General features: G+C 52.7%; 2 protein-coding genes across 4 annotated transcripts; both read right to left on the bottom strand.

Annotated features, from left to right (window-relative positions):
- Positions 1 to 1,266: 1,266 nt before the first annotated feature.
- DDT (D-dopachrome tautomerase) lies at positions 1,267 to 3,807 on the bottom strand. Its single transcript, XM_003994843.5, has 3 exons — positions 3,585 to 3,807; positions 3,081 to 3,256; positions 1,267 to 1,515 (listed from the first exon to the last, which is right to left on the bottom strand). Exons 1-3 carry the CDS (start codon positions 3,690 to 3,692, stop codon positions 1,443 to 1,445), a joined length of 357 nt encoding a protein of 118 aa, XP_003994892.1. The 5' UTR covers positions 3,693 to 3,807; the 3' UTR covers positions 1,267 to 1,442.
- A 2,408-nt stretch (positions 3,808 to 6,215) lies between these two features.
- On the bottom strand, positions 6,216 to 13,092 carry LOC101083114 (glutathione S-transferase theta-3-like). Of its 3 annotated transcripts, XM_003994844.5 has the most exons (5): positions 12,862 to 13,092; positions 11,414 to 11,501; positions 9,212 to 9,362; positions 6,988 to 7,164; positions 6,216 to 6,655 (listed from the first exon to the last, which is right to left on the bottom strand). In XM_003994844.5, exons 1-5 carry the CDS (start codon positions 12,971 to 12,973, stop codon positions 6,461 to 6,463), a joined length of 723 nt encoding a protein of 240 aa, XP_003994893.1. In that variant the 5' UTR covers positions 12,974 to 13,092; the 3' UTR covers positions 6,216 to 6,460. The 3 variants fall into 3 exon arrangements, with proteins under 3 accessions (XP_003994893.1, XP_044897615.1, XP_044897616.1); XM_045041680.1 differs by lacking the exons at positions 6,988 to 7,164; positions 9,212 to 9,362 and adding an exon at positions 10,742 to 10,749 and having other exon boundaries at positions 6,216 to 6,647; XM_045041681.1 differs by lacking the exons at positions 6,988 to 7,164; positions 9,212 to 9,362; positions 11,414 to 11,501.
- Between the last annotated feature and the right edge of the window lie 1,138 nt (positions 13,093 to 14,230).

The following is a 14,230-nucleotide window of genomic DNA, read 5'->3' as shown; positions in this document are numbered from 1 at the left end:
ATCCCTTCTTGGGCACTTCAACCATTCATTCAATGATACAAACATTCCCTGAGCCCCTTTGGGAAGCAGGACACCCATGTTGGCAGAAGGAATGAGTGCAGGAACAGTTGGGACAGGGGGCCAAAGGAAGGAACTCCAAGCTCTGTTAATGGCATTCCACAGCAGTGGTCAGGGACAAACACCACAGGCACAAGAACACTCCACTGGAAACTAACTTTACTAACTATATTAACAGGACAGACTTAAAATCTCAATTTGGTATTTCACTGGTACACTAAAGACAAGAATGATCAGGCCTTCAACTCTGTAGGGAAATACAGTGCCCATCACAGTGTCTAAGGGTCATGATATGTAAACTCTGCATCAAACATCTGGAAAGAAACCAAAAAGGACACCCTTTGCACCCTGCCCATATATCCCTGAAAATGGAAAGTATGATATAGTATTTAGAGTTGGGGCGGGGATTGCATTCATTCCGTTTCTAATGGCAGACATTGTATTTCCAGGTTTACCATTCCAGGACATGGGTTTTACAAGATACACAGCCACTGAGAATTTTTAGCAAGACTCATAGGAGAAGATGGGAGTTTCGAAATGCCCAGGAAAGGTCCCAGAAGCCCAGCCATCCTGCTCTCCTGCTGAGCACAGCATTCCATGGGCAGTAAACTGCATGGGCCAACCCAAGCTGACGGCAAGAACATCTGGTTAGCAAAATCTGTAGGAAGACCCAAGCTGGACCAGTGCCCGCCCAACCAACCTGCACAGGGCATGGAGAGCAGGGCCCTAGGCTTCACCTTCCACGCTTGGATTTGAACAGCCTACATACAATACATGAGACAGTGGCCCCGAAGACAGAAAAGATCCCATCTCTCAGGTTCCCTAAAGTTCCCACCTCATAAACCAACACCACTGCCCAGGGTGACAGAGAATGCCAGGGAGGGGTGAAGGGAGATAAAGAAGTCATGTTTGAAAGAAGGTCGCAGGGCACCTGGGTGACTCACTCGGTTAAGCATCCGACTCTTCATATTGGCTCAGGTCATGGTCTCAAGTTCAAGGCCCAAGTCAGGCTTCGTGTTGAGTGGAGAGCCTGCTTGGGATTCTCTCTCTCCCTCTCTCAGGCTTCGTGTTGAGTGGAGAGCCTGCTTGGGATTCTCTCTCTCTCCCTCTCTCTCTCTCTCTCTCTCTCTCTCTCTCTGCCCCTCCCTCACTCACATTCTCTCTCTCTCAAAATAAATTAATAAACATTTAAAAAAAGAAGAAAAGAAAGAAGATCTCTTCATTTATTTGACACAAGGATGGGGAGGAAGAAGACTTGTGAGGCCACAGGCATATCTGCATGAAGGGGTGCCAGAAGCTGGTATCCACTAGGCCCTTCCTCTGCCAGGAGGCCTCTCTGGAAGGGGCAGAAAGCTCACAGATGTCCTAGATGCCCTCTGTGTCAATCATAGAAAAGTCATGACTGTCCCTTTCTTGCCAATCTGCCAGGGCTCCAGGGGGAAAAATCGGATAATTATCCTTCAAGAGACAGAAAAAGAAAAAAAAAAGATGTCATTAGCTCCTTGGCTAATGCTTCATATTCCAAGACCCCTAGCCAGGCACTCCCACCATGGGTTCCCTGACCAGCCTGCCTTAGTCTAGCGGGCATTTTGGAAGCCTGCTTCATCTCATTAATGATCTCCCCCTGCAGGCCTGTCAGAAGCAGGATGGTGGCTGTCCCTGGACAGACACTCGACGCAGCAGCCTTGATGGTCACTGCATGCTCTGTGAGCTCAGAGGGGCAGCCCTCCTGCTTTCAAACTCCAGGCCCCCTGGGGGCATGTGCAGTGCCCCAGACACCTTTGTTTTCTCAAAGCCTAGCTCAAAACCAGTCATAGGGTGACCCCCCCCCCCCGATGTCTATGGAGTGAATAAACATGCCCCTCTCATAGAAGTGATGGGAAGTTCCTGATGAAGAGCAGGATACTTGGGATAGTCTAAGGGGTAGTAGGGGAAGGATTGTGTGTGACAGCTTTAGTTTTCCCATCTGCAAACCTCATGGGGATGGCATGTCCGCACAAGGCGATGTGAACAGAGGGGCAGGGCTTGCGTGGATCCAATGGGATCATGCATATAAGGTAGCTATAGATAAGCTGGCACATGGTAGGCATTCATATGTTACGTATTGTTGTTACAATTATTATCTCACCCCAGCTTGAGGACCAGGTCTGAGCACTCCCAGCCAGGAGTGCCTATTCCTCACCAGCCTTCCTGGGCTAACAAAGGATCCATTCTGGAAGGTTCTTTCAAGCTTCTCATGCTCTTAGTTCCTCATAGGCATGGGCTTGGCGCAGGAATATTTTTCACCCAGGAAGAAACTTTAGCCCTGCCACAGAATCCCATGTTTGGGGGCTGTATGGTCTTCTCGGATGATCTTTTAATACATGCCCCTCTATTCACAGAAAAAAGGCTACAAACCAGAGGTGGTTCACTTTCAGGTTTGTCAGGCATCCCCCAGCTGCACTGGACCTAGAACCCAGGTCTCCAGACATCCAAGCCAATGTCCTTTCCACTACTCCCTGACCCTCCTGGGAGCCTCACTTGGGACCTAGCTGGGCTACACGGCCAAAGGTCACATAGCCTCAGGACATACCCAGAATCCCTCCTGACCAGCCTGGAGAAGCTCTCCTATTAAATTACTCTTGGTTTTCTAAGTTGTGGAGAAGACTAAAGGCAGATGATAAATGGTTATAGCTTTGTCAGGTTAATAACATTCTACCCTGCACGGTGCCAAGGGAGATACAGGGCACTGCCATCTCACATGACTCTGGCAACTCCCCCAGGAAGTAAAGGAGAGCCTTCCCACTTCACAGATGGAAACATTGGGGTTGGAGAAGCCACGCCTTGCCCACATGTCAAGGGAACCATGGAAGAGCCAGGAATTCATTCAATTCCACTACCATTCTGAGGGTAGACATACCATCCGAGGACCTAGGGCCCTAGGCCCTTCTTGGGCAGGGAGAAGAGTGCATTTTTTACCCCTAGCCTTGCAAGGGGCCTTGGAATGGGATCACTGCCCCCATCTTCTCCCTGCCCCCACGCACCGATCCTGGCCCAGGCCCATCTCCTTGGTGAGGAACTCGAAGAATCGGGCGCTGTGTCCACGGTTCTCCTCGGCCGTGCCCACCACACCGATGGAGGAGATGATCAGCTGCGCGCAGGGATCGGTAGAGCCGTTCACCGCCATGGCCAGACCTGGTCGCAAGGTCACGTTCACGCGCTGCGGAGAACAGGAAAGTTTCGCCTGAAGCTTGTACAGGCCGAGTTGCTCTGAGGACCTGGGAGGGCAAGAGCCTACAAGCGTGGACCCCTGGGGTCAGGGCTAGAGGCTCGGGGCGGGGTCCTTGGAGGTCATGTTGGTTTCAGGGCCAGGGAAGGCAGCAAGGAGCAGACATGAGGGGTGGGGCCGCGGGGTCACAGAGAGAGGGAGGCCGGAGATCCCTGCGACGAGGAGCCCGGGTTGCGGTGAGGGAAGCCGGGACGTGGGCAGAGCCCGACCCCTGGTCCACCAGCCTCATCCCGCCCCGTGCTCCCCGGTCCACGCTCACGTCCTCAGGTTTGCTCAGGATGGCTGCAGTGGCCGCGCAGAGCCGCTTCTCCAGTCCGGCGGGCACACGGCCGGCGGGCAAGTTGGTGTCCAACTCAACAAACGGCATGTCTGGCGGGAAAGAACTGGACAGGCCACACGAGCAGAGAAAGAACACACAGGGTACAGATCGATGTTCCCGAGGGTCGCGGAATAGACAGCAGTGGCGGGGCGCCACGGAAACCAGGCTCCTTATTGGCTGGGCAGACACGCAGGGCCCCGGGATTGGCTGCATAGTCCACACCCCGCCTCTGCTGGCGCAGATTTCCGGAAGTCCTAGGCAGGCGGGGATGAGTGGAGCTCGTGACCCTCCCCCAAAGACACTGGCTGAGCCATGGCCCCGCCCACCGTGTCCCAGGCTCTGCTGGCTCCAGCCACATTGGCCAGGGGTTTTCTGGCTCACTGGGCTTTTAGGTGCTGCAGTCCTCTGCTTCTTAATCCATTTTTAGCTTGTTAACCTTGAAAATAAAATAGCCCGTTATTGTACCGGTAAAAATGGGTTTATTCGGGGGGAAATTTTTTATTTGTTCGAGGATAGCAGAAAATTGCAATTTGGGACATGCAGCCTGAGGCAAAACCACAGGAAAATCCAGCCAACAAAGAAGAGAATCGTTTTTTTGTTTTGGTTTGGTTTTTGTTTTTTGTTTTTTACAGAGAAAAGGGAAGAATTGGGAAGGACTGTTAAAAACAAAAAAGTACTTGGGAATAAACTGGGAGTTAAAAGTGCAATGGCTTTTCAATAGCAGAGCTGTGACAGTCTCATTGGCTGGACTGTTTCAGGGCGGGGATCTTTCTTTCCCCTGCGGGTAGTCTTCTCACCTTGGGAATGCAAGGTAAGTCTCTTCCTTTTGGAGTGGTAAAGGGTTGCGAGGAAGAATAGGTGTGAGAGCTCCCCCTTCTGGCCTCCCAACTTTATTTTAAATGAAGGTTCCTTTATTTTCACAGAATGTGGGTCTGAACACACACGCAGAACAGACACACCTGTGTGAGACCTTTCCCAGTCTCCATCCTAATTTGTTTTTTGTTTTTTGTTTTGCCACGTTACCACCATTTCCAAGTTAGGCAACTTCACATTATATGTGAAAATCTGCACTTCTCTTGACCAGGAGCCAAGTGACACTTGTGAATTCAGGTGAGGCTGGGTAGAGAACTCTGGCTCACCACAGACATCTATCTGCCTTTGTGCCCTCTTGCACCTGTGGTAACCTTGTTTCATGCTGAAGTACTATCCACCAAGGGGGTGAAAGCCAGGTCCTAGCCAAACTGCCAGCCATGTTTACAGTACCCTATATTTTTATAGTCAAAACAAAATGTGTTACTTAGCACATGGAAACCTGTTGATATGGCTAAACATGGTACTCTCATCAGTGTTGCAAAGTTGTCTGAATTGTAAGTGAAAATACAGTTGAAATTGTGTGGGTGTGTATAAATAATCTCAATTACACTTCTAAAATTCTATGTGGGTGTGCATATTAAAGGAGCCTTGGGGCGCCTGGCTGACTCAGTCAGTGAAGCATGCGACTCTTGATCTCAGGGTTGTAGGTTCGAACCCCATGTTGTGCATAGAGATTACTTAAAAATAAAATCTTAAAAAAAAAAAAAAAAAGATGGGGCGCCTGGGTAGCCCAGTCGGTTGAGCGTCTGACTTCAGCTTAGGTTGTGAGTTCAAGCCCCACATCGGGCTCTGTGCTGACAGCTCAGAGCCTGGAGCCTGCTTCAGATTTTGTGTCTCCCTCTCTCTCTGACCCTTGCCTGCTCTCTCTCTCTCTCTCAAAAATAAACATTAAAAAATAAAAGGTGGGGCGAGCCTCCATGAGAAGGCAGGCAGGCTGAGAGGCTCTGTTCAGGACCCAGTCCCATTAGCAGTTTGTTGGATGACTAGGCTATCAGAGAGTCTAGAACATAAGACAGGTGGATTGTGATAATCTTGAGGAGAAAGGAGAGGGACAGGTGGCAAGTCTGGGACCCAGGGTGGGGCATAGATAAGACTATCTATTGGGGTTATGAGTAGGCTTGGGAGAGCAAGGCCTCTTAGCAGCACCCAGAGGGCCAGGAACTAATCTGGGACTTCCCTCCTTGCAAGGCACTTCATAAACCAACCTTCCACCCCACCTCTGGGAGACAGCATCACCCCCAGAGGGATGAGAGAGACCTAAGAGATGAAGTCCATGTCCGATTCAGACATCCGTTCCCCAGGTCAACCCCCAGCTGAGACAGGTGGTCAGCCCAGGGGGTGTGGAACCAACTCTGTTCTAGGACTGAAAGAGGGAAGGTCTGGGGCTGAGGAGCCCAGGGGGGGTCACCGGACTTGGCCTGGGGCTAGGGAAGTCAGGGAAGTCTCACTGGAGAAACAACATGGTGACAAATGCCTAAAGACCAGGAGGGGCACCAGGCAAGGTGAGGAGGGGTCCTATAAGCAACGGAAACAGCCTGAGCTAAGGCCAGGAAGTGGAGGTGGGGGTGGCAGCTGGGAGAAGGGGTCTAAAATGATGGGCTACTGTGTGCAACCAGAAGGGGGTGCCCTGGAGGGGTGGGCAATGCAAAGTTCAATGATTCATACTTTAGCCTCAGAGCAGTAAGGCACCACCAGAAATTTCAAACACAAGGGGGACAAATATGTGTTTACTAAAGCTCTTTCCAGGGGTCACATGAAGCCAGGGTGGAAGGGGCAGGAGTGGAGTGAGGAGACAGACAAAAGGAGGAATGAAGATCTCATGCATGGAGGAAACTAAGGGCCAGAGGCTGGACAGCAGGCCTTGCTCATAGCCTAGGAGGGGCGATTCCATCTCTTCTTCCAACAACAGAGTCTCCATCATCTCTGCAGGCCTGGTCCTCCACTCACTGCAACAAAACCTGCACCAAGGGCTTCAGCTTCTCCTTTATGGCACTGTCTGCTGGAGGCAAGTCCTTGGCCTTCATGACAACTGCATGTGCCTCCTGAAAGAGGTCCTTTCCCACGGCGGCCTCCACGCGTTGGCGCCATGCAGCCAGCTTGGGTCGGCTTTTGAAGACTTGGCAGCCAGCACTGACAGGCTATGGGGAGAGGGAGCCAGGTGGAGTGGCTACACATGGACAAGCATGAGGCAGCATGACCTGGTTGAGGGATTCCCCTGGGTGGATTTTCCCTCCTCTGCCACATATGGAATAGGCTGGAGGTTCTCTCCCAGGAGACACTAGGAAGCTTCTCAATATCACTGCAGGATAGGGTCTTGAAGCCCCATTTTACAGATGAGAACACTGAGGCTCAAAGAGGGAAGTGACTTGCCCAGGGCCGCACAGCCAGAAAGGGCAATGTGAGCTGGTATGTTGGCACCCTCCCAGGACACCCCACTACCCAGTGGACCACCCTCCCCCATGGCACTCACATGCATCAGCTCCGTGATGGCCACCAAATCAGCCACTGAGATGTGGGGTCCAGCAAGGAAGTCTTGGTCCTTTAGGAATTTGTCCTCAAGCAGCTGCAGGCACCTTTCCAGCTCAGCCAGAGTAGATGCCAATGTCTCAGGGGGCACCTGTTCGCCCAGGAACACTGGGAACATCATCTGGTGGGTGGGCAGGCAGAGAAAGGGCTCAGGGTCTGCCCAAAGCGCAGGCCGGTTCCTGCTCTCATCCAATCTATCACCAGGCCTTCAAATTTCTCCTCACACTCACCCACTCCATCCACCCACGGCCACCACCAGCCCAGGCCTCATCTCCTACTCCAACATGGACAGCCTCCACCACTCCCTAGGTCCTCCTGCAGGGCAGCCAAGGGTGGGGGGTGGGGGGGCGCAGAACAGGGATCTTCTGCAATCCCAGTTTGCCCATATCACCCCCTGCATAAAGCCTTCCATGGCTCCCCACTACCCTCACCATGAAAGCCTACACCAGGCGCCTCCTCAGCACCACAGTCACCCTCTCCCCACTCCCCACCTCCTCCTCCACCCCAGGCTTTTCAAATGGGACAACGCATGCAAATCCTTCTGGGATCTGATTAAAGTGCACGTTCCTAATCTGTATGCCTGTGTGGTGCTCGAGACTGTGCATTTCCAAGCTCCCAGGTGGTGCTGATGCTCCTGGTCCCTGGACCACACTTTGAGTAGTGAAGGTCTATATTCACTCTACTTGACTACTCTCCATTCTGCCTTCAAACGCACCAGCCTCCTGCCCCTACCAGCTTGAGGGGCTCCTCTCTCAGCCCCAAGAGGCTTCAAGGAAGGCATTTCTAAGGTTACAGAAACCTGCGTTTTGCCCAACGACCCTTCAGAACAATGATTCTCTACCTACAGCAGAGTATGAGCATGCCCATCGCATGCTCCCTCACATGCACAGGGCACCCACTGTGTGCTGGGCCCTTTGTAAGTACCCTAAAAATAATAACTCAGGGCACACATTTCAAAAACATCTGTACATCTGATGGGTAAAAATGGTATCTGTGTCCTGCTTAAATGTGCATTTACTTGATTCTTAGGTTAAATGTATTTTCATCCATTTAATGACCATCTCTCTCTGTCCTTCAATTAAATCCCTGCTGGTTTCTGTGCCCATTTTTCTCCTGTGCCTTTGTTTGATGGCATTCTGAGAGCATCTTAAATAGTAAGAATGTTACTTCTGGGGTGTTTCTTCTGTTAAGCATCCAACTTCAGCTCAGGTCATGATCTCATGGTTTGTGGGTTTGAGCCCCAGGTCAGGCTCTGTGCTGACAGTTCGGAGCCTGGAGCCTGCTCCCGATTCTGTCTCCCTCTCTCTCTGCCCCTCCCCTGCTCATGCTCTGTCTCTCTCTGTCTCTCAAAAATAAATACACGTTAAAAAAATTTTTTTTAAAGAATGTTACTTCTTTCAGGGTACCTGGGTGGCTCAGTCGGTTAAGCGTCCAACTCTTGATTTCAGCTCAGGTCATGATCTCATGGTTGGTGAGATTAAGCCCTGCATCAGGCTCTGCACTGACAACATGGAGCCTGCTTAGGATCCTCTCTCTCCCTCTCTCCCTGCCCCTCCCCTGGTCCTTCTCTTCGCTCTCTCAAAAGAAATAAACTTAAAACATTTTTTTTGAAAAAAAAAAAAAAAAGAATGTTACTTCTTTATAACAAATCCTTGCCAGTTTTTTGCTTATTTTAAGTCTAATTCTTTCCTCTTACACAAAATCATTGTATGTGTACAATCTGTTAGGCTCTTCTTTGAGTTTTTCAGTGTTCTTAGGCTTAGAAATCCTTGAATACCCAGAAATCGGATCAACTTTATTGAGATGTCTCCTCATCTCTGCTTAGTTTAAGATTTTTCATTTAACACTTCCCTACTTGAAAAGTATGTGTGTGGTTAGAGGGTTTGACTTTTTTTCCTCTCCCAAAAGGCAATGTCTCCAGGCAGTCTGGAGGATGCCAAAGGGCATAAAATTGATTCTCACCAGCTCAAGAATCAGAGCACATTGGGCAAAGTCAACTCCCTAGTTCTGCCTCGGTTTCCCCTCTGGGAAACAAGTTGGTTGGACTAGGGAGTCTCTGGGATTCTAGAATTTGGTGTTCTAAGGCCTCGGTTCTGAACAAAATGTTTTAAACAGAAAGCACTGTCCCTTGAGCATCCTAGAAGAGTCCCCATCCTGCCATAGCTCACCTTCTGCCACATGGCTCGTGTGCAACTATTCCGTAGGGCCGTGTGCTGCCATGCTAGGTATTCGTCCACACGGGCACGGGCCTGCAGGTCCTGAGGGTACCAGTGGTCAGGGACCTCATACTTGCGACACAGATACAACAGGATGGCCACACTGGGGGACACAGAGGGGGCGGGAACATGTACTAGTCACTCTTCAGCCACTCCATAGGGGCCAGCCCACACTGCTCACATCTCCCCAACTCCTACAGGTGGAGCATTTCACTATCTCCATGGTACAGAGGAGGAATGTGAGGCTCAGAGAGGTTAGGTGACTGCCTTGAATCACACAGTTCTACACTAGGCCATCCTACCATCTGAACTAAGGGCACCAAGTGAAAAACAACATGTCTTAGGATTTCAGAAGGAGGGGGGTGGGGAACTCAGAGAAAGCTTCCATGAGGAAGGGGCACCCAACATGGTTCTTGAAGGACAAGAGCAACTCAGATACCACTCCCCACCATATCCAATGCACGGCCACGCCAGGAGCAAGGCCAAGTCCTCTGACACTCCCTGGGGTTCAGACAAGGCCTCCCAGGTGAACGGGTCACGGCTTTCCACCGTATCCCATCTCCTCTCTACCTGCCCAAAGCCTCCAGCACCCTCCCCCAGGAAGCCCTCCCTGACCTCCCCCCTTCCTCCTCTCCCTCCACCATGTCTGGCCTGTGCATCATATCTGGCCAGAGCACCATGCCTCCATGGATGTTGGATTATCCAGCGGCCAGATGTTCTGGAGCCTAGTGGAATGTGAATCTGGCTCTACCATGGAGGTACTATGTGGCTTCGGTAAAGGATACCACCATTCAGCTGCCAACCTTGAGGCTGGCCTGGGCTCTCATCTCTTCCACCCACCTCCAGCTCTTCAGCAAACTTAGGTTTGACCTTCAAGGGCATCCAGAACTGACCACTACTTCCCCCTACCCCACCACCTTGGTCTGGGGCCCCAGGACCTCTCTCCTGGATTAGCACAGTACCTTCTCAACCCAGCCAGAGGGATCCTTTAAAACCTAAGTCGGGGGCACCTAGGTGGTTCAGTCGGTTAAGCATGTGACTTTGGCTCGGGTCATGATCTCAGTTTGTGAGTTTGAGTCCCACTTGGGGTGAGCTTCTGTCCCACTTCAGGTGAACTCGACCCCTGCTTCGAGTGAGCACAAGCCTCGCCCTGGGTGAGCTCCAACCCCGCTTCTCTCTCTCCTTCCTCTCTCTCTCTCTCTGTCTCTGTCTCTGCCCCTCATGGGATTCTCTCTCTCCCTCTCTCTCCACCCTCACTCACTCGCCAACCCCCGCTTTAAAACAACAACAACAACAACAAAAAAAACAAGAAACCTAAGTCAGATCTCAGCTTTCCTCTGCTTAAATTCCTCCAATGGTCCCATCTTACCTACAGTAAAAGCCAGTCTTCCTGGCCCCACATGCTACCCTGAGACCTCAGCCCTTGCTTTCTCCCCTTGCTTACCCTAGCCACACTGAATGCCTTGCCTCTTCTACCTGTACCCCAAGCACTGACTCACCCCATAGCATTTGGCTTTGCTGTTCCCTCCAGCCAGAACACTCTTCCCTACATACCTTGCATCTCTGTTCCTGCAGGTCTCTGCGCAGATGCCTCCTCTTCAAGGGGCCCTTCACTTAACATCCTACTCAAAATCGCACCCACCCTCACTCTTAGCCTAGTTATTTCCTCCATCGCACTCATCACCACGGGATGTGTTACACCTTTACAGAGATTATCACTCCCCCCTTCTAGAATATGAGCTCCATGAGGGCAAGGGCTTAGAATTTGTTTACTGCTTTGGCCCTAGGGCCTGGATGCTTCCTGGCCCTGGTGGGTGCGCAGCAAATAGCCACGGAAGCTCTCTGGGTGTTCTCTTGACATCCAGGGCAATAGGACTTGCTCCCAAGATTTGTAGAAGAGTAGCTCTGCAGCTACTCCTCAATATTTTGTGCAAGTCCCTCCCCTCACCCGGCCTCGGTTTCCTCATTTGTACCCTGCCAGGGGGGAGTGGAGATGCCATGACTTCAGCAGCCCCTCCCAGCCCCAGGCTCCTCTGCCTGCTGGGGCTGGCACAGGCGCTCAGGGCACACAAGCTGTGATCCAAGCCATCAACGGTAGACACCCAAATGGCTGACGGGCCTCACAAGGTCTGTAGCAGCCTGGGGACCTGATACCTCTCAGCCAAGGTGAAGTCCCCATCCTTCAAGGCTGGCACCTTCTTCAGGGGGTTCACCTGGGCAAAAGCGTCGCTGTGGTGCTGACCTGTGGGAGAGACCAGTGAGGCAAGTGAGGAGAACCCTAAGCCCTCTGAGGTCTCTGCCCAACCCCCACCTCAACATCCAGGCACCAGCTCTTTCCAAGGTCCCTATCCGGGCGGGGCAGCGGGAAGGAGAACACTCTGCTGGTCACCAGATCACAGGCCCTGACCTCCCCAGCAGAGGCCCACCCTTCCTGTGTCCACCCCCTTGGAAATCTGGGCCAAGCAGCATCTCAGCTTGGGCAAGGAGAGAGGGCGATTGCCAGCAGCTGTAATCCAGCCCCACCCCCAACCAAGTCCATCCATTTGTCGGACACTCCAGCCTCCTCCCTGGGCTCTAGGCTTGCCCCCTTCAGCCATCTTCCTGTGCCGGGTGGGTGACCTGTCCACACCACAAAGCTCCACACACACCTGCTCCCAGCCCTCAGTCCAGCCTCGTTCTCTCCAGGAGCCTCTGTCCCATTCAGTCACCCAGACTCCACCAGCTTAGCTCTTCTTTCTTTCTGGTGCCAAACCCTCATGGCTCCTTCCCCAGGGGGTGTTCCCAGGTCTGACTCACTTCTGCATTCCTTGAGCTGAGCCAGTGCTGGGAGGTACGACAATCCCTGTGTGTGGAGTCAGAGCGATTCCACGGAACCAGGCTCCTGCCTGGCCATAGGGCCCTCTTTGCCCTTCTACTGGGTGAAGACAATCACCGCCACCCATTCTCCCTCCAGAAAATGCCTCCGTGCCCAGCCTCCATCCCAACGAGGGCTAAAAAGGTGGAGCAAGGTGGCAGCATAGCAGTTGGTGTCCCAGGTTGGGGACACCAAAGACAGAAGGTGGGCAGGCTCAGCCAAGAAGGGGTCTCCCTCCTGGCCTGCCCAAGGATAGGCCTACTGTCTGATTACAGCCCTGCCTCCTCCACTGGATCCTGCAAATATGGAGGGGAGGTAGGCAGGCGTAGGTAGAAGTAAAGAGGGGAGGGGCTCCAAGTGGAACAGCCTTCTCTTGCTGACAGATGCAGAAATTCCAGAGATGCGGGCTACTCCAATAAAGAAATGAGAAGGCAGTTTCATGGTTTCCTACAAGCCCCGGTGTGGGGGTGTTGGCGCACTCACTCTGGTTCCCCACGCACCCCCCTTCCGGTCCCCCGCGCCCCCCACTGCTGTCTGCTCTGCTCCCTCTTAACCTGTATTTTGAAAAATGTTTCGTAGTCACTAAGCAAAGATCGGGGCTGTTGAAAAATACACCACCGATAAGTGATGTCACGGCTTCCGTACTGGAAAGTGACCCTTCCAGTCGCTCTGCGGCGCGCGGCCGGGCGGGGGTCCCTCAGCGCACAGGCGGCCCTGCCCCCAGGGCCTGTCTGCCGGCCCGGCCCACCTTTGAGCAGCTCCACCGTGCGCAACTCGAAGGGGATGCCGTTCTTCTTGGCGAAGATGTAGACGGCGCGGCAGGGCTGGGATATTAAATCCAGGTAGAGCTCTAGGCCCATGGCGAGAGCGGAGGCCCCGACCCCGGGGTCGCGCCTAGGGTACAAGACCGGGAACAGCAACGGCTGGCGGGAACGGCCGAGAGCCCAGCGCAATCCGCAATCCGGGTGCGGAGTGGGGGGGGGGGGGGGGGGGGGCGGGGGTCTGAGCCCCGCCACACCCTCCTCGCCCATTGGATGGCTCCGGAGAACTTTGGACCAATCAGAGACACCCCAGCTCTCCCTCGTTCCCTCACCGGGAAGCCCTGTAGCGGTTCTCTTGGTAGCACTGGGAGACTTGGCCTCTGACCCGAGCTTTCGCTGCCGGGTCACACCTCTTCCCCTGACCTCAATATCTACCTGGGGTTGGGGAAATCAAATAACTATGTCCTGGTTTAGGGGTTACAGGGAACGCATTGCAAAGGAGAACACTGCTTTCTGGTGTTGCTGAAAACAGCAGACTGCGCTTCGCTTATCTAGTTAATGTGTATCTAGCGGGCACTCACTTCGCTTATCCAGTTGATGTGTACCTAAGGGTTAGGTCCTGCCGGTACCCATAAATTCCTTGGTTCATGTTATCCCATGGAATATTTTATCCTTCCTTAACTTGTTTTTCTGCGCGTTTTCAATTTTTTTTTTCAACGTTTATTTATTTTTGGGACAGAGAGAGACAGAGCATGAACGGGGGAGGGGCAGAGAGAGAGGGAGACACAGAATCGGAAACAGGCTCCAGGCTCCGAGCCATCAGCCCAGAGCCTGACGCGGGGCTCGAACTCACGGACCGCGAGATCGTGACCTGGCTGAAGTCGGACGCTTAACCGACTGCGCCACCCAGGCGCCCCTTCTGCGCGTTTTCTATACGTTCTTCCTGGCACATAGCCCACGGACGTATTGCACAATGTTTCCCTAAATGTATGCTCAATAAATACGGGAGCTTGAGAGCAACTCTGGGAGACTTCCCTTAGCCTCCCCCTCACCCCTCCTGACTTGCACGGAGTCTGGAGTAATCCTTTCTGCCGTCCTCAGCTTTGCTGGACGAAGCCAAAAGCCGAACCCACACTGGGACAGTGAGGGATGATAATGGGAACAGGACGTCAAAGACGCTTCCAGCACGGAAGGTCAGTGAATTTAGCAGCGGAAAGGGCTTGGCTGCCTTCCATTGGCCCAAGCCACCTCCTCAGACTAAGAGAGGAGGGGCTTCTGATTCCCGGGGAACACAAAGGGAGGCAGAGAAAGGAGGTGCAGTAGCCTCCCCTATGGCCAGTGCTCAGGATGGAGGCT

The sequence above is a fragment of the Felis catus genome, chromosome D3 (assembly GCF_018350175.1).
Source record: "Felis catus isolate Fca126 chromosome D3, F.catus_Fca126_mat1.0, whole genome shotgun sequence".
NCBI classification, from domain to species: domain Eukaryota; kingdom Metazoa; phylum Chordata; class Mammalia; order Carnivora; family Felidae; genus Felis; species Felis catus.
Note: the sequence above shows the minus strand (reverse complement) of the source record. Positions and strands in the feature narration are given on the sequence as shown.

What these genes read in the sequence shown, in the direction of transcription:
- DDT (XM_003994843.5), bottom strand. Translation starts at nt 3,692, where the DNA reads ATGCCGTTTGTTGAGTTGGACACCAACTTGCCCGCCGGCCGTGTGCCC. An exon ending in TCCTGAGCAAACCTGAGGAC is followed by an intron (nt 3,257 to 3,584) that starts GTGAGCGTGGAC and finishes TGTTCTCCGCAG; the next exon opens with CGCGTGAACGTGACCTTGCG. An exon ending in ATGGGCCTGGGCCAGGATCG is followed by an intron (nt 1,516 to 3,080) that starts GTGCGTGGGGGC and finishes TGTCTCTTGAAG; the next exon opens with GATAATTATCCGATTTTTCC.
- LOC101083114 (XM_003994844.5), bottom strand. Translation starts at nt 12,973, where the DNA reads ATGGGCCTAGAGCTCTACCTGGATTTAATATCCCAGCCCTGCCGCGCC. An exon ending in CACGAGCCATGTGGCAGAAG is followed by an intron (nt 7,165 to 9,211) that starts GTGAGCTATGGC and finishes CCCACCCACCAG; the next exon opens with ATGATGTTCCCAGTGTTCCT. An exon ending in CCATCACGGAGCTGATGCAT is followed by an intron (nt 6,656 to 6,987) that starts GTGAGTGCCATG and finishes CTCTCCCCATAG; the next exon opens with CCTGTCAGTGCTGGCTGCCA.